Here is a 25,923-nt window from a genome sequence, read left to right on the forward strand (position 1 = left end):
AGTCACCATTGTTCAAAGGATGCACATAATTAGTTTAGCATTTTGGATATGAAAATTTGAGAATTGTTATCAAATCAAGAACTTTAGCTTTAAACCAAGTGACATACACATCACAAGAATTAATCTACCTAATTAGATATAAGAGGTTAAACAATATCACACCTAGGATTATCATATATCACATCTAAAAATAAGATTCTTATGCATTGGAATACAGGTAGATAGCATCATATAATCTAAAATTTAAAATACTAGAATCTGTTAAAATATCACAAAATATATTATGAAATATTCTTATATATTTATTAGTTGATTTCCTAGTATTAATAGGGTGATTTATGTTTTCATATATAAATCCTTCTTCTATGTATATATACCCCTAACTCTATGTAATGAAAGTATGTAAATATCTAAAATTTCTTTTCCTAAATTTTATATAATATCAGAGGTAGGGTTAAAGATAAATTATTAAGAGATTATATCATATTAAAAGAAAGGTTGAACAACCCATTATCGACGTCGGAAGAAGACAATTATTGATTTCCGGCCAGTTTAGAATGTGGCCAGCACGGTGGTGTACGCGAGAGAAGCCGTGGAAGCAGTTCCACAGCAGTTAGAGGCTGCACGCGGTGAGATTGCCGGAGAGCATCCCCGAGCGTCTTGGGTTCTCGTTCGAGGAAAGAAGGCACAGAGGCGCTCGGTCAACCGATTCTGTGCACGAAACTAGAAAGCCGAAGAAAGGAAAGCGACGGCGAAGGAGATCGGACAACAACAAGCGATTCTCCGCTTTCTGGAAAAATTGAGGGCGTTTCAGCGAGCGTCATTTTGGATCAGGGTGTGCATTAGGGTTCTATGGTGATTTCTGATCGAAAGGAGGAATTTTGGTGTTTCCCAGCGACGGTGTGTGCGGTGGCGCGTGAGCTCCAGTGGTGGCATTGTGGTTCTCTTGGGTTTCCGTGTGTGAAGAGATATTCTGTTTTCTCAAAATTTCTACGTTATTTGCAGTGTTTTCCGAATATCCCAAACTGTTGTGTTTTGGGTATTCTGAGTGGCATATTTCTTGTAATTTCTGAATTAAAATGGATATTGTCTGCTATTACTGCTGTGAATAAGAACATATAAAACAGTATTATCAGAAATTGCATAATCGCAGGATACAGACCGCTAGTATTGTTGCTGCTGCTGCTACTGCTACCTCATCTTCTAAAAGAACTGTTATGATTTCAATTGACGAGTATGCTAAATTCACTCCGTATCAAGAATTTTTGAATAAATTTCCTAATTTCACTAAATTAGAGAAAAAATATTTTATCTCTTCGAATAAATGGGTGATTGATTCTGGTGTTATAGATCACATGATAGATAATTCTAATATTTTTTCCAATTTCGACCACACAAATCACATTTTTCTGTAACTATTGCTAATGGGTCGTCTTATAACAATGTGGGGTCCGGAACTACAAAATCAACTTCATCTATTATCCTGTCCACTATATTAAGTCTACCTAAACTTACTTCAATCTAATTTTTGTGAGTAAGTTGACTAAAGATTTGAATTATTGTATTACATTCTTTTCTGATCACTGTGTCTTTAAAATCTTACAACGAAACAGATTATTAGTAAAGGAAATATATCATATGGTCTCTACATTCTTGATACCTAGGTCCCTCGGTCGGTTGCCTGTTTTAGTGTTACATCTCTATTTGAAGCATATTGTCAATTAGGACATCTCTCTCTACCTGTGTTGAAGAAATTATGTTCTCAGTTCCACGATATGCCTTAACTGGATTGCGAGTCATGTTGATTTGCAAAACATCGTCGTAGTCTGTCAGGTCCAATAGTCAATAGACGAGTTGAGTCTACTTTTGAGTTGGTACATTTTGATGTTTGGGGTCCCTGTCCTGTTACGTTTAAAACAGATTTTAAATATTTTGTTACCTTTGTGGATGATTTTTCTCAAATGACTTGGATATAATGAAAAATCATTATGAAGTATTCTCTCACTTTTGTGCTTTTTGTGCTGAAATCAAAACACAATTCAATATTTTTGTGCGTGTATTGAGAAGTGATAATACCAAAAAATATATGTCAAACTCATTTCAGAATTAGATGACTCAACACAGAATCTTTCACTAATTCTCGTGTATTGATACACCATCTCAAAATGGAATCACTAAAAAACATGCATTTACTTAAAACAGCTCAAGCATTCTTGTTCCAAAAGAAAGTCTCTAAGCAATTCTGGGCTGATACTGTTTCCACAATATGTTTTTTGATTAATAGTATGTCATCTACAGTACTTGATGGAGATGCTCCTTACAGTCTTCTTTTTCCAAATAAGTTTTTATTTCCGGTGCAATATAAGATATTTAGTATCTGTTATGTGCGATATGTGCGACCTAATGTGACAAAATTAGATCCAAATATCTTAAAATGTGTATTTTTGGGATATTCTCGCCTTCAAAAAGGATACAGGTGCTACTCTCCAAATCTCAATAAATTTTTAATATCAACTCTAGTGGTTTTTTCAAAAAATACATTGTTCTTCTTCTCATTGTCCAAATCTACAGGTCCGGATGTGGACGATGAATGACTCATTTATAATTTCACACCATGTGCCTCTGCTGAGCAAACAAATAATGATATTTCTCTAAATGATGTGCCTTCAACCTTATTTGCGCAAGTTGATGATAATGTTAGTGAGTCATCAACCCAACTACCACCACCGATTGTTCATATTTATTCCACAAGGCAACAGACTCATGATACACGTCCTGCACCCGGTCCATCGTCATCTGATTCTGCCTCATAGGACCTTGATCTCCCCATTGATCTCCATAAGGATAAACGTCAATGCACCATTTCTCAGCCAATTTATCCCATTGCTAACTATGTTTCGTATGGTCATCTGTCTCCCTCATCTACTTCTTTCATTGCTTCTATAGATTCAATTTTCATACCCAAGACAGTTAAAAAATCTGTAAATTATTCTGGTTGACATAATATAATGTTTGAGAAGATAAATGCTCTCGATAAAAATCATATGTTGGATTTGGTGGATTTATTCAAAAGAAAAAGGGTTGTGGGGTACAAATAAATCTTTTCAGTCAAAGTAAATCCAGATGGTTCACTAGCAAGACTTAAAGCTCAACTTGTAACAAAAGGCTATGCTCAAACTTATGGGGTTGATTATTCTGATACCTTCTCTCCAGTGGCAAAACTTACATCTGTCCGTTTATTCATCTCCATTGCAGCATCTCACAATTGGCCCCTACACCAGTTAGATATCAAGAATACATTCCTTCAGTGCGACCTTCTAGAAGAAGTTTATATAAAGCAACCATCCAGGTTGGTTGTTAAGGGGAAGTATGGGAAAATCTGTCATTTGAATAAATCTTTGTATGTACTGAAGCAGAGTCTCCGTGCGTGACTTGGCAAATTTAGTGAAGTAGTTCTGGAATTCGGGCTGAAGAAGAGCAAGTGTAATCACTCGGTCTTTTATAAACAGTCAACAGCTGGTCTTATACTCATTGTTGTCTATGTTGATAATATTGTTATTCCAGGTGATGACTGTGCAGGAATACTCTCTCTCAAATCATTCTTACATACCAAGTTCCACACCAAACACTTAGATCAGTTAAGATATTTCTCGAAAATAGAAATAACAAGAAATAAAAAATGAATTTTCTTATCTTAGAAGAAGTATGTACTTGATCTACTTGTAGAAATTGGAAAGTTGGAAGCTAAACCGTGTAACACTCCAATGGTACCAGATGTACACCTCGTTAAAGATGATGGTGACCCTCTTGATGATCCGAAAAGGTACAGACGATTAGTTAGGAAACTGAATTATCTCATAATAACTCGTTCAGATATTGCATATTCTGTCAGTGTTGTTAATTAATTTACGTATGCACCTACAGTCAAACATTCAGAAACTTTGGAACAGATTTTGTACTACCAAAAAGGTGTTACAAGACTTGCTATACTGTTTAGCAATCATGGGCATACTTACATTGAATGCTTTGCAGATGTTGATTGAGTTGGATCTAAAATTGATAGAAAATCCACTACAGCTTATTGTGTTTTCGTTGGTGAGAACTTGGTATCATGGAGGAATAAAAAGCAGACTATTGTGTCCCTTTGTCCCGATCCAGTGCAGAGTCCAAATACAAAGCTATGACCCAATCCACGTAAGGTCTTATGAAAATAACACCTTTTAGTGAAAGTGGGTTTGAATTTCATATTACTTGCAAAACTCTAGTGTGATAATCAAGCTACTCTTCAGATTGCCTCAAATGCGGTATACCATGAAAGAACTAAACACATTAAGATTGATTGTCACTTCTTTCGTGAGAAAATTCATGAGAACTTAATTTCTACCAATTATGTAAAAACAAGGGAACAATTAAGTAATATATTCACAAAGTCTTTGAATGGAACCCGAATTGAATATTTTCATAACAAGTTAGACATAATCAATATATATACTTCAGCTTGAGGGGGAGTGTTAGAATATCACAAAATATATTACGGAATATTTTTATACAATTATTAGTTGATGTCCTAATATTAATAGGGTGATTTATGTTTCCATATATAAATCCCTCTTCTATGTATATATACCCCTAATTTTATGTAATGAAAGTATGTAAATATTCAAAATTTCTTTCCCTAAATCTTACAGGATTTATCGGACTATGCACATATTATAGGTCAATTGATATCACACATAAAGCTTCTTAGATGTCATCTTAAAAATAAGATTCTTTAAGCATGACACCTATGGTTTGATTGCATCATACAATCCAAGCTATTAATTTACAGCTATAAGCTATAGCTCTACAGCAGCATGTAGCTTCCATAAACCATCTCTTCTTTCTCTTTCTATTAACACTATAATCGCCAATGAGATTTCAATAACCAATCAAAACAAAGGCACTTTGTCAATTTGGCAAAGAGCAAGAGAATCACTTTAATTAAGTAGTAGAAGGAACAAATAATGCACCGGATTAGCATCCAAAACGACAAACTTCGGTAGAGATACAAAATACTACTATTTTCTACATAGAAATGTAAGCATAATTGGAGATAACAAGAAAAGCCATGAAAAAGAAGAACTTACTGAAATAGATGAGTAAACATTCTCAAGCTGTTTGCCAATGGAATTACATGCATCAGCTAAACTACGCCTTGTTGCGAACATAAAATCAGGAAGTTTCCATCCCTGAAATGTTTAACATGGAAATTACTAAATCAGTAAATGGCAAAAGGGTATCCTATAATAAGAGAACCAAAAAGAACTTAGGTTGAGTTTAGTTCAAAGTTAAATTTTATGGAATATGAATGAACATACAATAGAAACAAGGGAAAAAAATTGAATGAAAGATAATATTACAATTTCAAGTAATTTAATTCCAATGTTACATGCTTTGTCAATCCCTTTCTGATAAGAGAGAATACAAATCTATCATTGAGAAATTGAAGATATAAGCAGAGTTAGTTTAATCATGTGTAAAATATAATCAGAACTAAATTCTGTATATCAAATAATTTTTTGGAAAGAAATGAGAAGAAATATTAAAAGGGCACCAAGAGGTGCGAACTCATATAAAGGAAGGACTAAGGAACAAAGTCAAAACAGAGAGAGAGAGGAGAAGAAAAGATGGAAGTGTAAAGGAAGAGAAATGATACTATTTCTATTTATCTTGTTTAGGTGCTAATAAGAAGGAAGAGAGAATAAATATAGAAAAAAACTACTCAAATTTGTTTGATTGTTCGGTGGAAAAAGAGAGAAAATAAATTGAGTTTTATTTTCTTCCCCTCCTTCCACCTCCATCTACCATCATCCAAACACATCCTCAAGGGGAATGACAAGTTCCTCCAAAAGGAATTGATATGAGAACATTAAATTTTCTTTTGATAATGAGAGATTTATATTCTTTTATCAGAAAAATTGGTTCCTGTTTTAGCTAGTCATACCATGAAACTTTCACCCTTTTCAAACCCTCATGTACATAGAGGAAGCCATAACATTAAATAAGATTTTATACCAATTTTATGTAACTAATTGCACTTTAATGGTCTAAACACATTTCTTTTAGCAATCTCAAATATCCTCTAAATGGTACAGGTGGATCCCTCATTGGGGTCACCTAGAAACCTCTCTTCCCCTTTTGCTTCTATCCTGGATCATTTGTTTAACCATTAGTATTTTGTATAAGGATCATTGTCTCTAAGATGGGGTGGGTTTTGTGGATCTTTAAGATCTTCTCTTTGAGAGATCTGTAATTTGTATATAGGTTTCACTCCCTTGGTGCAATATTAATAAATTTCTCTTTGTTAAAAAAACATGTAAATTAATCACCACAATTTCGCTGAGTACAACCCAAATCACAATGCATTAGGAATTTAAATAGGTGCACCTGTGAACCAACTAACCATTGCTTGGGTTTGGATTACCCATAATAATAAATACACATATTAGTAGGCTCAAAAGGAATAGTAAGATCTAAAATCCAAAGAGAATTATGATTCCAATTTAATGTAACAATTTCAACAAACATGCACATTCCTCAACATCTTCAGTACAAGAACATAGTTTACTTCATAAATTCTGCAAATACAATATAAAAGATCATCACCTTCCACCACACGTAGCCGTATCCAACTACCACAATGACAATAACTATGCCATATTTTCTACCACCTGCATGAGTTAAGAAAAAGGTCATGACCGAGGTCATGAAATGAAATATCAAAAGAAAATTTAAAGAAGAGACAAGTCAAGTAACTGGATATGGAATTATTTAAAGATTTTTGGCTGGTGTTTAAAGATGAGATACTGGAATTATTTAAGGAGTTAAACAGAAATGGTAATTTTGTGAAATCTCGTAACTCCACCTTTATAGTTCTTATTGCTAAAGAAAAGAAGAGACCAAGAATATTAGAGACTTTATACCTATTAGCTTGGTAGGATGTATTTACAAGCTACTGTTTAAGGTTTTGGCAAAAAAAAAAGGCCTCTGTTTTAGACTCGGTTATTGGGGGCAGCCAGCATGCATTTGTTGAGGGTAGACGGATTCTTGATACTATTTTGACTATTAAGAAGTTGTGGATGATTTGGTGGGTAGAAAGAAGGAAGGGATTATATGTAAGCTGGATATGGAGAAAGCTTATCACCACGTCAGTTGGGATTTTGTGGACTACATGCTTGATAGACTCAGTTTTGGCTTGAAATGGAGAAAATGGATCCTTGCATGTATCACGATATCCTCCTTCGCAGTTATTATTAATGGTGGCCCATCTTCTTTCTTTAAGGCATTCAGAGGTTTAAGGCAGGGTGACCCTTTATCACCACTTTTATTTATTGTGGTAATGGAAGCTTTTAATAGGATGATTGAACATGCCAAAGAGAGCGACTTATTTAAGGGGGTTATGGTGGAGAGGAGTGACCAGCAGGTGGAGGTTTCACACCTGCTTTTGCAGATGATACGTAGTTTTTCTGCAAACCAGATAAGAGGATGACCCTGAACTTGAGAGGGATTTTGCTGTGTTTTCAAGCAATATCAGGTCTGAATATTAATCTTAATAAATCTGAATCAGTGAACTTGGGTGGATGTAGTGATATAGACATGCTGGCTAATTTGTTCGCGTGTAGGACGACATCGCTTCCAATCAAGTACCTGGGTGTACCACTCGGCTTTAAATTTAAAGTACCCAACTTTGAAGTAACTACCACCACATCCTAGAAACTACCAACAAGTATCCAACATATCCTAGAAATTACTTTCACACTCATCCCCATAACTAAATTATATTAAATAAAACTGGATAACTAGATAAACAAAATAAAAACAATCTTGTTCTAGCAGTCATGTCATCCACTCTTAACAGCCATGTCATCCACTCAAGCAGTCATGTGTCACCCACTCTAGCAACCATGTGTCTATCATTCTAGTAGCCACGTGGCACATAACACATTTTCGAATTTTTTTTTTCAATTCATAGTCCTAAACCCAAACATTATATTTTTTAAATCATTCAGATATAACCTAAATAATATAGGAAGAGTTTTCGCTATTTCTATAAAATAACATTAAAAAAAATTCTGTGAGTTCAGGTGCTAAATTGTAGCCAAAAAAGATTTAGAACTAAATTACAACATAGCTTATACTTGTGTAAAGTTCAAGACTAAATTGGTAGTCTGGCATTCTTTTTACATGAGTGACACCCTTGATGCCTTGTTATTACAGTTCCTTTTTCTCTCAAAAAGAGAAAACAAAAAGGAACATATCAATATTCAATTGCCAGGTTTAAGAAATTTTCTACTGAGAAACTACATGGCAACATTCATAAAGGACCATAAGGACATAAGTATTAACCATAAAAACCAGTTTTGAAAACTCATTTCTTACCAATGTTTGTATTCAAAGGAAAACAATTGAAACAAAAACATATTAACACTCCAGATTATAGTAGTGCGAAACAAAATGATAGATTACAATTGTCTCCTTAATACACACAAGACATTGGAAAGAAACCTGTTCCATTTGTAGTAACTATCATGATCGGTCTGTTTGATGCCAACACTTGCAGTTCCTGCCGTAAACTGTTAACCTATAAGAGAAAACATGAAATCTAGATAAGCATTTCCAAATTCTAGGAGAACCAATTTCCTCAAAATGGTAAGCACATCTTAAGGTTGAAAGAAATCAGTCAGCATGACAATACATGATTAATCATCTAAAACTTGGGAGAAAAACTTAAAAACAAGTGCGAGAATCATCAAAAAGTGTTCATCAGCAAATCATCCATGCATCTAGCTGATTAGAAATCATTACTGGAAACTTGGTAGAACTTGAAAGTGTAGCTAATAAATCTGTGAGAATACAATACCTTGTTCTAGAATTAACAAGTATCCTTTAAGAACTAACAGGCTCATTTGGTCAGAATCAAGAGACAAAACCTAAAGGGATGCACTTAGTACCAAAATATCTTTCAAGAGGGCTATCAAGAGGTTTTAACAATTACTTGTCCTTTTAACTCTTTTAGCCACTTCAGTTCTCAATACTTTACTATTAAAAGTTTGGTAGAAAGACTAAAATAAAATTTTCTTTTGTTTTTTTGTGCAAAAAAGGGAGAGTATTGACGAGGAAACATTGGAGTCGCCTAGGCCATGCTTGCTACGTGTCCCCGTTACAGCCTGCGGACAAGAAAGGCTACCAACCTTACCAGTAGCCACCTTTGCCGGAAGCAGTTCCGCAACTAAACAAAGCATCTCAGTCCACACCATGCTCAGTGGGCGACCCTCCTCTAAACTCAGTATACTTGGGATTACAGAATAACATAAGAAATAAGTTTCCCTCCAAACACAAAAGATGCACAACTGATGCTGACATCTGACCTCCCAAAAAAGTAGGAGCACCAAATAATGCAACTTCCGGCAATAAACTTGTGGCAATGCAGGAAACTCAAACCACAACAAAAAAATCAACCGCTATCACCAGGTGAAGTTGTCATATTCAAGCCTTCACTATTCTACATATTTCCTTACCATTTTTATACTTGCCTCATTGATGACTTGAGTATCAAAACCATTGCACCAAATAACCTAACCTATACTTCCCCCATGTTATTTTGATGTTGAACAAATTAAGATTAATTTGTCTATTTAGGGATTTTAGGATAAAAACCAAGATATTATACCTAGTCTTTCTTAGAGACCCTTAGAAATCTTAAATATCACATTTATGGCTTCATTGCATCATATAATCAGAAAATTGAAAAATACTCAAATCTTTATTGAATAATTGATGCAAAATGGACTAGCATTAGATCCTGAATAGTTTAGAAATTGTAATTATATTAAATGTAAAACTATTATATTGTAATTATTTAAGAATCTATATTATTGAGGAGTGTTATCTTAGTTTTAACAACTTACAATTTTTATTAGTATTTTTCTATTTGTATTAAAATTAGTATTCTAAATATTATTCTTAAGATTAGTATTTCTATTTTTACTAGTTTCCTATATCCTATTTTAATTTTATTTAGGAAAAGTTGTTAAGAGATTATTACACATAGTTTGTAATTTTATTTATTGGAGCATTCAAATATTCAATAATATTTTGAGAGTTATTTCAATTTTTTGGTTGTGTAAAGCAATCAAACTCTTAAATTTGATATTTAGGACTTCTAAGATATGATATTTAAGAAATCCTATTTGTGATGTCTAGGACTTTATCCCAAAATTTCTAATTGGACAAATCAACCTTATTTTACCTACACCAATCTGGTACCTGAGCTAAAAGAATCATATACCCAAATTCACAAAACCATACACCAAACAATCCCAAACCCATCTGAAAAAAAAATCACCAAAAAATTCAAATAGCTGCTAGCACTGTTCACCAGCCACCTACTAGTGGTGGTCGACACTGATATCGCCACCATTACCAGCTCCAAAAGGTTACGATCGACCAACCCCCAAAGCCCTACTGCGGTACTCCAAGGGAAATTGCCACATCTGCCCGTGCAAGCTCCCATAGCTACCACATCTTGTGAATCTGCACTTCTGCACCGTCGTGTCCTACACCGACCTCCAAGCTGAGATCAGCACTTCCAGTTGAGCCGCCGTTTGGTGACTGGAAGCCGGCGCATGATGCCCACACATGGCCAATAGTGATAGTTTTATAGTAACCTGTTCTGTTTCTTGGCTTCTGCCATCGGTTCCCAACTCCACTAGACTTTTTTAAAAAGAAATTTAGCTTCAATAATAGTGATTAACGTTGACTTAAATGCTAAATTTGAAACATATGAGGAAACAACTGATACCAGATTGGAAGCAACGAAAAACACTATCGAAGCAATCTTGGAAGAACTGAGACATTTACGCATAGCACAAATACGATCACCAATTCAAAATGTACAAGTTAAACAAGCTGCCCATAGAAGACATATCAAAGATAAAGTCGAAGATATTATCAAGAGGATAAATGTCAAAACTTCTGATTTTGATAGAAAAAGAGACATTGATTTCTTTCTTGATTGACTTAATTCAATGAAAGAATATTTCAACTGCTATGACATGCCAAATACAAGAAGAGTTTGATTTGCCAAGATGAAGTTGGTTGGACTTGCAAAAATATAGTTGCACCCTAGTAATGAAAATATAACAAGAATGAGACAACTAACAATTGAAATATGTTTTTTAAATAAAAGAGAAGTAATTGATATGAAATTATCTTGTTTACGGTTGGTACCCTCTTGGTACCTTTGTCCATAATAAAATCAAAAGTATTAATCAATCTATCTCTAATTTTTATAAAGTCTGTTTTAATACCATCAAAAGCTCTAACATTTTTTTCCTTCCATACTACGTTAAAATGATAAGCGGAACTAAGAACAAATGTTTTCTTCTTTTGCAAATACCAGTCCAAGCCCACAGCTCCTTACTAACAGTATCGGCTGAAACACAATTCATTCGCATGAGCCTATACACAGTAGCCCAAATATTGTACACAGCCGGACAATTGAGTAAAATATGATTGCAAGATTCCCCATCAGCTTTACACAAATAGCATGTCTTAACCAAAGTGCTGTCTCTCCTCCTCAGCATATCAATAGTCAAGATACTGTCCTTACAAGCTTCCCAAGCAAAGAAAGACATTCTAAGAGGAGCTTTTGATCTCCAAATCTGCTTGTATGGTGCTGTTACCTCAGCTCCTTCTCTTTTACATAAATGATTGTAGTAAGACTTTACCAAGAAGCCCTTTTGCTTATTCAGTTTCCATATTCTACTGTCTCTTTCATCCAACAGCTTTATGTCAGCCAAACAGAGAAGCATATAGCAATATTCTTCCACCTCCCAGTCCTTCAAATTCGTTTTAACCCGCACATTTCATCCTCTCCCCCCTTCTCCTTTCTCATGCACCTTCTCCACCAAGATCTCTCTATCACAAGCAATGGTATATATGCTCGGAAATTTGTCTTTCAATTTGCCCTCACCCAGCCATTCATCCTACCAGAACCGGATGCCCCCCCCTCCCTACTTGCCACCCAGTACACTCCAAAAACCTGCTGCCTCCCCCTCTTATTTCTTCTATAAACTCACCCCATGCAGTTTATACTTCCCTCTTCTACCCCCATCTTGTTCCCAATCACCCCATCTTGCATCCACCACCCTTTTCAATAATTTCTTATCCTCACTGAGAAACCCCCACAACCATTTACCTTGAAGCGCAAAATTCATCTCCACTATAGATCTTAAACCAAGTCCCCCACCATACATAGAATTCTTCAATTCATCCCATTTCACCAAATGATATTTCTTATTCCCCCCATCATCGGCCCCAACGGAATCTACATCGGATTCTTTCAAACTTAGCCGCAATACTAGCCGGAAAAGTTAAAATAGAAAGATAATATATTGGCAAATTAGCCAACGTGCTTTTAATCAAAGTTTCCCCCCTTTTGATAAAGAGTTCCTCTTCCACCTCGCAAGCCTCTTCTCAACCATTTCCATAGTACAGTCCCAAGTACTAACATCTTTAAATTTCCCACTAATAGGGAGCCCATGGTATTTTATAGGCAACGTAGTGACCTTACACCCCAAAACCCCTGCCAAATTCAACTCATCCCTCCCATCACCGATACTAACCATTTCCATCTTCCTCATATTAATTCCCAAACAGGAAACCAATTGGAAGCACAACAAAATGCATCTCAAATGCAGCAAAGAAGATATATCCAGTTCGCAAAATATGAGAGCATCATCCGCGAAGAAAAGATGTGATACCTTCACCATAGATGCCCCTACCCCCCACTGAGATGCCTTTTACCATATTAAGTTCTCTAGCCCTATCCATTAACCTACTGAAAGTTTCCATAACTGTAAGAAATAATAGAAGCGACAAAGGATCTCCTTGATGGAGTCCTCTAGAGGCCCTAAAAAAAGATGAAGGGCCATCATTTACCAACACAGCAAACGATGTCATAGAAATGCATATCATAATCCACTTCCTCCATCTATACCTGAAACCAAACCTTTCAAGTATGTACATAACAAAATCCCAACACATATGATCATAAGTCTTCTCCATGTCAATTTTACAAATTATACCTTCTTTTTTCTGCCCCAATAAATCATCGACAGTCTCAGTGGTCACCATAACTGCATCGAGTATTTGTCTTCCTACCACAAAAACATTCTGATTCTCCCCGATTATCTCACCTGAGACCTTGGATATTCTTTTAGTTAATACCTTTGAAATCAACTTGTATAGACTTCCCACGAGACTAATCGGCATGAAATCCTTGATATTATTGGCACAAAAAACTTTTGAGATAATTACCAAGAAAGTAGTGTTAATAGAATGAACAAATGAACCCGTTCTGTAGAAATCCTGAAAAAGCACCATCACCTCAACTTTGATCACATCCCCAAATTCCTGAAAAACTATCATATGAAACCCATCGAGCCCCGGTGCCTTATCCCCATTACATTCTTTCAAGCAATAAAAGACCTCCTCTTCCATAAATGGAACCTCCAGCCCCTCCTTACTTTCTGCACAGATCTGTTTGAATGACAGATCATCCAAACGAGGTCTACAGCCCCCGTCTTCCTTGTACAGATTCTGGAAGAAAGCCATAGCCTTCTGCCTCAGCTCAGAGTTGTCTCTAACTTTTTCGCCATTAATGCACATCCCCTCAATATAGTTATTATTCCTTCTAAAATTTGTCAAACAATGAAAATATTTAGTATTTCTATCTCCCTCTTTAAGTCATTTCTCCCTCGCCTTTTGTCTCCATGAAATAGCTTCCATATTCATATTGGTAGCTATCTCCCTTTTTAGATTAATTCTCCTCTCCTTCACTTTCTCACATAACCCACCCTCCATATCCAAGTTATCTAACACAGCCAGCTCCTCAAGGTGTTCTCTAATCATCATATCTGCCTTACTCCCCTCCTCCCTATCCCACTTCTTGATTTCAGATTTCAATGCCTTCAATTTGGAGGCAAAAATGTAGCTACCCGTACCTTCCGCACAACACTGCTTCCACACCTTTTCCACCAACTCCCTAAACCCTTCCAATCTGATTCATTTATTATCTAGCCTAAACAGACTCAGACCCCAAATGATGCCTTCCGGAACAATACAAATAGGAAAATGGTCCGATATAGGCCGCTGCAACATCTTTTGACTTAACCCTGCAAGCTGCATTAGCAAGATATTAGAAATTAAAAATCGATTGATTCTCGACCATGATGAGCTATCCCTTGTGTTAGGCCAAGTCCATCTGCTCCCCACAAGCGACAAATCTACCAAGTCCAACTTGTCCAACATCTCTCTAAATTCCTCAATCTCCCCATGATTTGTGTTCCCCCTGATCTCTCCCTACTATGCAACACCATGTTGAAATCACCCCCAACCACCCATTTCCCCCCCCCCCCCCATTTAACTTTACATAATTGAAGCTCACTCCACAAACAATCTTTTTCTTCCCTATTACCTCTACAGTATACCTCGAAAAACACCCAAGACTTCCCACCGTGGCACTGTTCAAATAAGTAAGACAAGGTCACCCTTCCCCTCTCAACCTCCTTGCATTTGAATTTTTCCCCATCCCACATTAATAAAACTCCACCAGCCGCACCCGCTGCCGGGAGATACAATCTTCCTATCCCTCCATAAGTTATTTATTATCTGCTGTTTAACCTTCTCCATTTTGGTTTCCAGAAAACAAACCAAATCAGGCTACCATCTTCTAATACACCCTTTAATCACACCTCTCTTCTTCCTATCGTTCAAACCACGCACATTCCATGAAATTATTTTCCCAATCATGGAGATGATTCCCTATCCTGAACCCCCTCCTCCTTTCTACTAGTCTTCTTCCCTTCATAGTTAACTAACCACTATAGCCTTTTTAACTCTCTGCATTCCCCCTCCCTCGGCTTCCTTTTAATTTTTTTCACAGATTTTTTACCTTTCTCCTCCTCTAAATATCGAATTTCTATCTCCTTTATCAAACTGAGTATTCTATCTTCCAACCCATGAAAAGAAACCTCAAACACTTTCCTGACCTTCAGGAAATTTCTCTGAACTCACTCAGAATACAATTCCCCCCTGTTTCCCTCCTCTACCAAGTACATTTGGTCTTGGATCCTTTGAAGATCATCACACTGAATGGGCATCACGTCCAACGCCTCCTCTGTTGACTCATCCATCACCATTATATCATAGAGGTTTTATAAGCAGAATTCCCATATCCCATGGTAAAGGCTTATGGCGAAAAATTTTAATGCAATGGAGCAACTTTCAACATGTCACTTGGAAGTTGGGGAGAGGTAACAAGATCATTTTTTGGGAGGATGATTGGATTGGGGAGGGTTGTTTAAAGAGTCACTTTCCCAGAATTTTCAATATTGCACAATCTAAGGAGATGACAGTTGAGGAAGCTTACCTGGCTGTTAATGACAAAATTGTATGATCTTCAATGTCATTTGGAATTTGAATGATTGCGAGGTTGCTCAATATGAGGGTTTGATGAAAATGCTGGCTGGGCAGGTGGTTGACAACAAAGTGGACCGGATTGAATGGAAATTTGAAAAAAGTGGCAATTTCTTAGTCAAGTCTTACTACAATCATCTTAGCAGTAAAGTGAATGTGACGAGGCATAATTTTCCAGCCAAGCAAATTTGGAAAACAAAGGCTCCACTCCATATGGCTTTTTTTGCTTGGGAGGCTTGTTGGGAGAGTATTTTTACTACTGATAAGTTGAGAATTAGAGGTAGAGTGTTGGTTAACAGCTGTTATTGCTGCTTTCAAGTGGAGGAATCGTGTAACCATCTCTTATTATGGTGCCTGTTAGTATACAGCTTATGGTGTTTGATATACAGCCTTGTGGGGATTGATTGGGTTGTTGCGGGGTCTGTTGAGAGAGAATTATGGGCGTGGGACGGGCTTTATGTTAAAAAAGAGATTGCTAAATTGATTCCTTTGACTTTTTTCGGTCATTTAGAAGAAAAAAAATGGTAGGCCTTTTGATAGTATTGAGAATAGTTCCAATAGATTAAAAGATATGAGGATTCACTATTTTGCTTTTATTTTGTTAGAACATGACATTATTAATGATATAAATTTTGAGAATGTCATTGATATGCTAACATGATGTAAAGCTTTTGTACATAAGTGGTAGTATATATTATGCTAACATAATATATACTATACTTTTTATTCAAAAAAAAAAAATATCATAGAGGTTAATCCTCGGCACACCATACGCCACCTCCCAAAAAACATCAATAACACCCTTGCATCCTTCCTCTCCTTCTCCCTCTATGTGATCTGCCACTAAAGTTTCAATTTCGGCCCCGTCTTCACTCCCCTCCTTGTTCTCTTCATCCTCCTTCGACATCTTGCCTCCCATTTCGTCGTCCACCTTCTCCACCTGAGCCCTATCTTCACTCTCTCCTTTCTTATTTTCTTTTTCGAGTACAGACAAAATACACATGTCTAGGACCATTACGGGTTTATTTTTTGGCAAGTCAATTTGACCCATTTTGGTTTCTAAATTTGAACACGTTTCCGATCCTGTTTTCTGCTTGGTCCAGGTTGGTCCACCCACTTTCCTTTTGTAGCCCATAACAATCTCCTCCTTCCTTTCGGCCCATTTATTCCTCCCAGTCTCGGCCCCTCTTCATTTCCCATTCATGGATTCCCGCCTATCCCCTATCACGTGACCTCCTTTTCTATTTTCAAAATTCAAATCTACTCGACCCGCCTTCCCCTCCTGCCCTACCCGGCTCCCCTCCCTTGTTGGTTGAGACAAAGTTTCAACGAACGAAGCTCCATTTCTCCTTTCCAATCTTAGACAACTCTATGGATGGTTTATTGAGTCTGAGCTAGGTCGTGGCCGGTACTAGCAGGGAAGAGTTGTGGGCATGGAAAGGATTTCAGAGTAACAAGAAGATTGACAAGCTTATCCCTCTTGCTACCATTTGGGTCATCTGGAATAAAAGGAATAAAAGGGCTTTCATGGAAGCTAACTCTAATTTTATGATAGATTTAAGGACACTTGGTTCCAGGTCTTGCATTTTTCATTAGAGGTCAACCTCTGCATTTCAGTGACGATCTTGGGAATTTTATTGATATTTGTTAGACCTGTATAGATTTATGCATACAGGTTTTTCATTCCCTTGATACTCTGAATATACAGCATTTCTTCTTATAAAAAAAAACATAATTCCTAGCAACTATTCACTCAATCACAAAAAATCCCGAAGCTATAGAAACAGCAACAGTAAATTCATGTCAATCTTAAAATTCTACAGCAACACAATCTTCTTTTTGATTAAGTTTTCTTTCCATTAGTTTTCAGTGCAGCCATCAACTTTTACTTTTACACAAATATAAGACAATGGTGCCTAAAGAAGCTCCAAAACATTGAAACTCCCTAGATCAGCCACATTTTGTCATAAAGAAAGTACAGTCTTTTAGAAATCCTCGAAGTATTTGCTAGCAATTTCCTTGGTATTCAACCAGCCAACCATAATAAGGCAAATCAAAAATGAATATTTAAGAAAGAACTATGTCATTTTACCATTGAGAAAGAAAGAAAGAAAAGAAAAACTATCATGCAGAAAACAAAACCATTCAAGGAGAAAAAAACATCCCTTAACAATTTAATCATTTTGGAGGCATATTTCAAGCTAACAAAATGTATGACTTAAGTTGTTTCAAATGTCAGAGTTTCATCTGTTCTATGACAGTTAATTAGAATAACACGACTTCTATTAGTCAAGTATAAACCACAATGGAAACCTGAGCCATCAAAGAGTCACTGCGAGGCTTGGTAACTGACGATGAAGAATCATCTTGTCTAAGTTGCTTAAAAACAATCTGCAACAAGTGACCAAAAACATTATGAGAAAACTGTACAGAACATGGTACACATCCAACATTTAAGGTCATCTATTATCGCATTGCCAAAGTAAAATACGTAAAGAAGATATGAAGAAATCACTGTAAATCTGAAATTTCTTGAGCCCCAAAGACAACTAAATAAAGCATCTTTTCTTTCTAGTTCCAATTTTATACTCATCACTTTTTTTAATTAAAAAAAAAAAGAAAAGTATATCAATATAAGGCGCCAAAGACTGTAATATGAATGATGATAGGTTATTATGTTCTGAAGATGAAATTTATTCAAGTTTGAGAGTAGATGAAGGCTTGCTTCTTGATAAATTGCTGCCTGAATATGAAAAATATACATTTATAATCAATGATTCCAAGGATGATGATATATTATAAAGGTGAGTAGCCATTTTCAACTGCAAAGCAATAGAGATAATATACTTTTTACTTCAAGTATGGAAGATACTTGCTAGGATGGGTTCAATATACTGGGTATCCGCAAAATTGATCTAAGACAGGCATTCTCCCATGTCCAGATGTAGGAAATTGATCTTTTTTCCAAGAGAAAAAGATTCCAGAGGAAAGTTAACTTGTCATTAGGCATTGCAAAAGAAAATAGAGATCCTTCTCTTTTCTTGATTTCTTCGGGAATTAAGTTGGTCATTTCTTTGGGCAAAAAGTGTGAGTGGAATTGTCTCCAAAGGCACATGGTAGAAAGAAGAAAGTGGAAAAAAACTTCAAAAATTCGAAAGCTTCACCCAATGTTGTTTCGGGCCGTACTAAAAAACAAAGAAGATTCCATATAGTAGCATGTGTAGTCAAACTTCCTTCAGAACTGAGGGGACTTGGTATCGAGTCTTTGGTGAGCTTTAATAGAGTATTTCTAGGTAATTGACATTGAAATTTTATGATCAACCAGGAAGGTTTTTGGTGGAAGGTGATTAGGGTAAAATATGGGCAGGAGAAGAGTGGTTGGGTGATTAAACATGGTAAGATTATTGTGAATGGATCTTCTTAAGAATTGTTGAATGTGTATTTTATAAAATATCACAACTTTATGTATACAAGTTTTCTAGAATCAAAAAGAAAATAAACCATTAATTACATCAATTACATATGGAGTATTTTATCCTAATGTCCTTTAGCCTAATTACATATATACAATCTCTTTAGTTCTTCCCCTCAAGTTGGAGAATAAATAATGTCCATCCTCATTTTGTACATTGGTCTGCACCTCCTTGGTGCCTATACTTAATGATACCATTTATATTTGTTATTTAAAAAAAAAAAAGATATTGTCTATCCTCATCTTATCAATGATAGTCTAGAATGTTAGTGGGTCAGGATTCTAATATGATCCTTCTTCTACTCTCTTTTGCTGATACAGTAGCAATTACCTCATTTAATGATGATATTTCACCTTAACCCAAGATTTGGATTGAGACGGATTGCATCCCTATTGAGGTCCGTAGTAAGATTACGATATTGATCCAATTCCTGCCACCAACCTTTCAATATGTTAAAATATTCAGTGATTACCCTATTTTCTTGCTTTATGAACTATGTTTTGACGTTCAAGTCATAAATTTTGGTTGCATCGTTAACTTTAGAGTAAGTTTCCTAATTGCGTTCCACACTTCTTTGGTTGTAGAAATGAATATAACTATTTTAACTATCTCTGACAACATAATGTTTCAGAGCCAAGTCATTATTATTGAGTTTTCCTAATCCCACGTGTCAAAGGTTGGGTCTCCTAGTTTTGGTCTAGTGCCCACAAGGTGGTTGAGTATTCTTTTTCCATTGAAAATAATCTGAATTAATTGCTACCAACTCAATAGTCCTTCCTGATGAAGCGATAAGCAGCCTGAATTAGCTGAAATTCGATGTTGCTTTGGGTAAGATTCCCCATGTGGAAATTTGGTCTTGTAAGTTGGGATGCAACCTCCAACATGTTGTAAGAGTTGTAAGGTAATTAAAGTCAAATAAAAAATCATGGGAAGGATGTTACCAAAAGGTAGTGTGGCTATCAGTCCTAGACAGAACCAATTCGCCTAGAGCGACTGAGGAAGGAGGCGGCATGTGGCTGGAGAAGGTGGCCCGCAGGTCCTAGCAAATTGGACAGAGGTACGCGTTGTAAGAGGAGCCACAGCTAGTTATGTGTGCAGATGGCTGACACAATCAAGGAAGCCGAGCACGTGGCAGAGGAAGCTGAGCGCACGGCTGAGACGTGACTGGCCAAATAGAGGCTATGTAAGTCTAGGCACGCAGTTCCAGTGGCTAGCGGCTGAGCAGCTCCCTCTTGCTACTTCTGGCCATGTGATTCTGGCGGCTAGGACCGACTATGAAGTCGACTTATGGTGGAGATGGCCGGGCTCATGGTGGCCGACAATTGGAGGGTGGCGGTCGACAATGAAATCTGACCCACTTCAGAATTTTCTTATTTCAGCAATGAAAGGAGAATAGAGTTTATGAAAGAGTCTAAGGCTTCTCAACCTAGAGCTCTAATACCATATTAAGAATGGGCGAATTTACATTTTACTAAATATCACAGCTCTATGTATACAGGTTTTCTAGAATTAAAAAGAAAATAGATCATTAATTATATTAATTACATAGGGTATATTTTACCTAATGTCTTTCAGCCTAATTGCATGTAATACACTCTCTTTAACAGATCTTTTCTACGCAAGGGTGCCATTGTCGCTCCACTTAACTTCCCTGGAAAAAGACCTAGCATGATCTTGTCCTTTCTCAAACCTTCCTCTAGAATTCCCTCCAACTAGTGGCATACTAAAAGTGTTAACACCTCTCAAGCTCCTAGCCCATAGATGTTTTCCACAATCTCGAAACATCTCATACAAAGAAAAAAAAAAAACTCTTTTCACCAAACATATCAATCTCCTTCGACAATGTTTCCTAGAAAATGAAATCTATCAATCTTAATCCCCCTCTAAGACCATGCCATGATATTTTTTTATATTTTTTAGACTAGGGTCCATGGTTTTTTATATGTTTGATTTTATGTGGGAGGGGGTGTTAAGAAGATAGCTAGGATGGTATGGGGATGAGCTCTCCTCTTTGCTAATTTGTGGTTGTTGTGGTTGGAGCGCAACGCTAGACTTTTCAAGGATCACAACAACCTTTTGTCTTTCCTTTGGATGGATCCTTTGCTTCTTTTGGCAAAGGCCACAGTTTCTTCAGAGATATCTTCTTGGCTATTCTACAAATGGATTAGAAAGTTGTTACCTCTGTTGATTTCTACTTACTTTTTGCAGTTGTTTTAGGAGGATTTCTTCCCCTCAGTTGCAACTTTTCCTCACTTTCTGATAATAGTTCTTTTTCAATAAAAAAATACTGCAATTCTTTTTCTCAATTCAAGAGCTTACTTGGGAGCATGATGGACATGGCCCAACCCAAGGTGCCCTCAACAAGGGGAGAAAAGCACAATGCAATTATAAATAAAGGAGAGAAAGAGTAGGGCACTCCTCAACTGAATATCAGTATTACAAAAACTATTCTTCCTTATTTTCTCCATTTTTTTAATACCATTTCAATTTTTTTTTTAAAATAAAAAGTGTGAAGTACATATTAATAAGGTACCAATGGAGTACCACCCATGCACAAAAGATTTACAAGTGAGTTTGGGTGTTTATAACATTTCCAAAATCTTCATCCCTAATAATGTCATGCCCCAACACAATAGATCCAAAATAATTGTACCATCTACCTCTCAACCTATAAGCTCTTATCTCTTTACCTCAAAGCTTTTAAATTTCTTTTTTTCCATATGACCCAGAAAATGGTCAAAGGAATTAATTTTATAATTTCTTCTTCATAACTAACCCACCCCATGCCCAAATTTCCTCTTTTACAATCCCCACCATCACCCAATTGATTCCTAGTGGTCCATAAATCATGCACCGCAAATCGTTAACCACAGAGCACCATTTCACAATTATGACCTATGATAAAGTATAAATTCTCAACAAGTTCCTAGACCTCGATTCCCATTAAAACAAGTAAACTCTACCCATTGCATAACCAAAACACATCCCACTAAAACAGGAAAATTCTATCAATCGCCTAACCAAAACACTACTTTTGATATTATTTCCCTATTTCTCATCAATTATTTAGAGACAGACTTGTTAACTACAAGGTCATTTATATATCACATCTTTGTCAATGCCTTAACAAAATTTCTACTAATATTACATCTTAAAGAGGAAAAAGCTTACAGTTTCTAAACTAGAATTAATACTTGATTATTTTATTTTTGAAAGTTGGGGGCTTTCCAACAAACAGTGCCACATTAGTGCACTAACGCAACTAAAAACAGATGCAAGGTTCTAGCATAAAATCCCAACACATGATCAAGGAGTTAAGAGACAAAGTTATATTCCTCAGGTCCTACAAACTAGAAGAACACAATTAATCTAGAACACACCAAACATTTGAGATTTCATTTTGGAGGGAAAGAATTAAGGTAATATCCCCAAAACAACACATCAAAAACATAACAGCAATGTTCCTTAAAAAGAAATTGCATTGCTCCATCTCACAAGTATGTTTGTTCCTCTCGCCTAAATTAATAAACAATCTTCTTCAGGTACATGATGGTTAGTACATGACAAAGAAATGAAGGAGAGAAGAGGAAAAGAGAAAGTCCAATTTGGGCACCGAGTTCAAGCTTCAGGTACTCTCAGCACCTGGAACCATATTCAGGTCTTAGCCATAAACATACCTTGAAAGCACCTGAGAGAAAATTAGAAACATCTGACATGCGCCCCTCTTTAGCGAGAACAGAACCAACAATTCCTAATAGAAATAGTATAAATAAATTAGGAAAGTCATCATTTTCACATTGACATAGCAAATAACATGAAATTTGACTCCAAATAGATAAGGAAAAGAAAATGATTAAAGATATAAGCTATTTAATTTGAAAATATATGCATACACATGGAATAACATTTTCAGGTGGGAAGGAAGTAGTGAGAAGTGGTTTTCACTCAAATTTTTTTTTTTTTTTTTTTTTTTTTCAATAAAAAGAGTCATAATATAAAAAGCATCAAGGAATTGTAATTCTTATACAAAAGTATTTACATGTCAGTCAAAGCATCCTTAATACTATGAAAAGACAATTCTATACCTTCAAATCTTTCTATTCCTAAAAGGTAACCAAAGGGATAAGACCTAGTTGATTATTATTGTACTAATCCCCCTATAAACCTCTCCATGCCCATAAGTCCTCTTTGACCGGTCTACCCACAACCCAATTCACTCCTATATTATCTCTCAACTTAGCTCCCTTACATTAGTTTATCTCAATCATATTCATACACATAATTTCTTCAAAGGGCATAAATATTCATATTCGTAAATAGATAACCAAATATGTATTCCCTGTATACACAAGAACTTTCCTTAATGGAGATCAAAATCAGGCTTACAAAACCTATATTTTCTCATGATTTTTAGGCTTTCATTTATTTCTCCACTCCCTCTTTATTCCTCTATTATTGTTCTTGTTGAAGGAATTTCCAATACTTCTCTAGCCTGGCTTTTCCTGTATTTCTAGGAGTACAATGCCTTGAGACAGAAAGTTGCAACATTTTCCAAAGATTTAGCTCTATCTCTCTTCAGTAAATGAATTAGCATATTAACCACCACGACTTCCTCCTCCTGCAATAGGAGTTTTAAGATCATATTTCCAAGTTGCAGCTAACATTACCCATGAGTTTATTATCAAATGACTACCAAACCAGCAACACATCCGCTGCCGATTAGCACCAGCTACCGAAGCAGGTTATATACCAATTTAAAGCCCAATCAAGTACCACCTTACGGAACTCCGACATGATCTAAACAATCAAGACGTAGATAACTCCAAAATTGATCAATTAACCTTAAAAGGAGAACAAATAATCGAAAGAAAAAAAAAATCACACTACTTCCCAACTATTGTTTATTCGACTAGGATGAGGGTTTATCAAAAACCCTAATATTAAACTGGCACAGCCAACGTAAAACTAGTTCTAAAATTAATTAATTTAAGGAAATCCGAGACGCTAAGGAATTCACAGACCTGCGCCGACGATGATGGTCAACTTCCCAAGAGGAAGAGCCATGGCCAGTAAATGCGCAATTTATACAGGACTGTGAAGACTATTCTGTAGAAGAAGGCGACATGAGGGATGGATAAATTGAAGAAAAGCCGATCAGGACTGAAAATGTATTCGGGAACAAGGTACTGATTTCTGTTTGTGGGTTTTATTCTTGCTCCCAGTGGTTCAGTGAGTCAGAAAACTCGGAATCAAAACCTGCCACTGCTGCTCGGACATTTGCTGGCTAAAACGACGCAGGTTTTTCTTTATTCTCTGCCTAAAACGACGCAGTCCCTGGTAATTTTAAATCAATATTTCAATTAAGAAAAATTATAAATCACTATTTTAACAGTTTTTAAACTAATCAGTTTTTATTTATTTTATTTAAATCAGTCATACTTATATTGTACTGAAAAATTATAATTTTATCATTTTTTATATTTTATTAAATATTGTTTAATAAAATAAAATTGACGGTCAATTTTAATTAATAATATTAGGAACGAAAGTGTAGATATTACTAATTCTGTCTCATTCCCACCTCCACCCTAAAACCTGCATTCCACTCTGCATATTTAACTTATAAAATTTTAGTTTATTATATAAATTATTTATAAGTTAAATTTAAATAAACTTATTATAAAAATATAAATTTAATAAAAATATCATAAAATATTAATTAAAAGATATAATATATAAATATAAAACTATATATAAATATTTAATATATTTTTCGATTGCTGTTGATATTTAATTTACGAATATTCTCAATCAAAATTTTTAAAGTTCATGAGTGGATAAGAACTTTTTTATGGGACGGAAATTTATTTTCCAATGAAGCGGCTAAAAATTTTGATGATAATATTTATTTATAACCAAACTTATATATTAATTTATAGTTATAAATAGTAATTTTGAGGATAATATTCTAATAAGCTATTTTAAGTCTTGCGAACTTAAATTTTGTTACTTTTGACGCTCATTAATGAATCTTGTTGAATAAAGGAAAAAAAAAAGTTGAAATATTTAAATGAAATTTTGATAATTATAAGGAAGACTAACAATATATCTTTAAAAATAATAAATATCATATCCTTATTTATAAAGAAAGTAATTCACGGAGTTTACGAACTTGTATTTGATTTCAAAAGTGTCTATCTTTTACACAGAAATTTAATTATTTAAAGATTATATTTAAAACGAATTTACAAGTACTGTGAAATTTAATTATAAATTCACATTTATTTTAACTTATTAAATTTTAAATAAATTTCTACGCATATTAATTTTATCATTTTACGGGTAATTTTATATTTTCTAAATAAAAAAGACAAGTGTAGATTTATAAATAAATTATATAAGATTTCAAAATCTATTTTACATATAAACAAAGAGCTAAAAGAACAAGTAGAAAATAGCATTAGAAGATAAATAATTATTATTTATATTTATTCTTTTACTACATAATTATTTTTATTTGTAATTTAAAAATAAAATAACTATGTCATAGAGTAAAATTAATTTTTTTAAAAATAATAATAATAATAATAAAATTTGGGAACACAATTTCTGACCGATAGACATAGTTGACTAATGATATTAACGTGGCACTGACATGTACGTTTAAATTAAAGAAAACATGCATTCAAATTTTTGGTATCACAAGTCCTAAGGTGGTGACACAACCAACTTCATGAACAACGTACTAATTGTACGAACTCATACTTTGGGTCAAAATTAACTTTATGTGAATATAAATTTCTAATTAGCAACTCAAATAGGATTAATTTTCTTCCCCTTAATCATGCTCCTCTCCAAAATTTCCACACCATGTAATATCAGATTAGGTTCGAAATTATATTAAAAAATAAATTTAGATATTTTTAAATTT

The 25,923-nt window shown here is 35.2% G+C and overlaps 1 protein-coding gene across 3 annotated transcripts in view; it reads right to left on the bottom strand.

Annotated features, from left to right (window-relative positions):
- LOC110815996 (uncharacterized) overlaps positions 1 to 24,310 on the bottom strand; it is a 32,559-nt gene extending 8,249 nt beyond the window's left edge. For 2 of the 3 annotated variants that reach the window (XR_015821820.1, XM_022043993.2), the window contains exons 1-6: positions 24,014 to 24,308; positions 22,670 to 22,743; positions 17,833 to 17,910; positions 8,545 to 8,620; positions 6,646 to 6,710; positions 5,127 to 5,228 (exon numbers count right to left, since the gene is read on the bottom strand). Coding sequence is in view for 2 of the 3 variants with exons in the window: in XM_022043993.2 (XP_021899685.2) it covers positions 5,127 to 5,228; positions 6,646 to 6,710; positions 8,545 to 8,620; positions 17,833 to 17,910; positions 22,670 to 22,743; positions 24,014 to 24,056 (438 nt within the window). In the remaining variant the exon portion in view is untranslated. Of the gene's footprint in view, positions 1 to 5,126; positions 5,229 to 6,645; positions 6,711 to 8,544; positions 8,621 to 17,832; positions 17,911 to 22,669; positions 22,744 to 24,013 lie in introns of all 3 variants that reach the window. The other variant, XM_088223463.1, reaches the window with a different exon arrangement.
- Positions 24,311 to 25,923: the final 1,613 nt, after the last annotated feature.

Source organism: Carica papaya, chromosome 6, assembly GCF_054855325.1.
Source record: "Carica papaya isolate Zhongbai chromosome 6, ASM5485532v1, whole genome shotgun sequence".
In the NCBI taxonomy this organism is placed as follows: Eukaryota; Viridiplantae; Streptophyta; class Magnoliopsida; order Brassicales; family Caricaceae; genus Carica; species Carica papaya.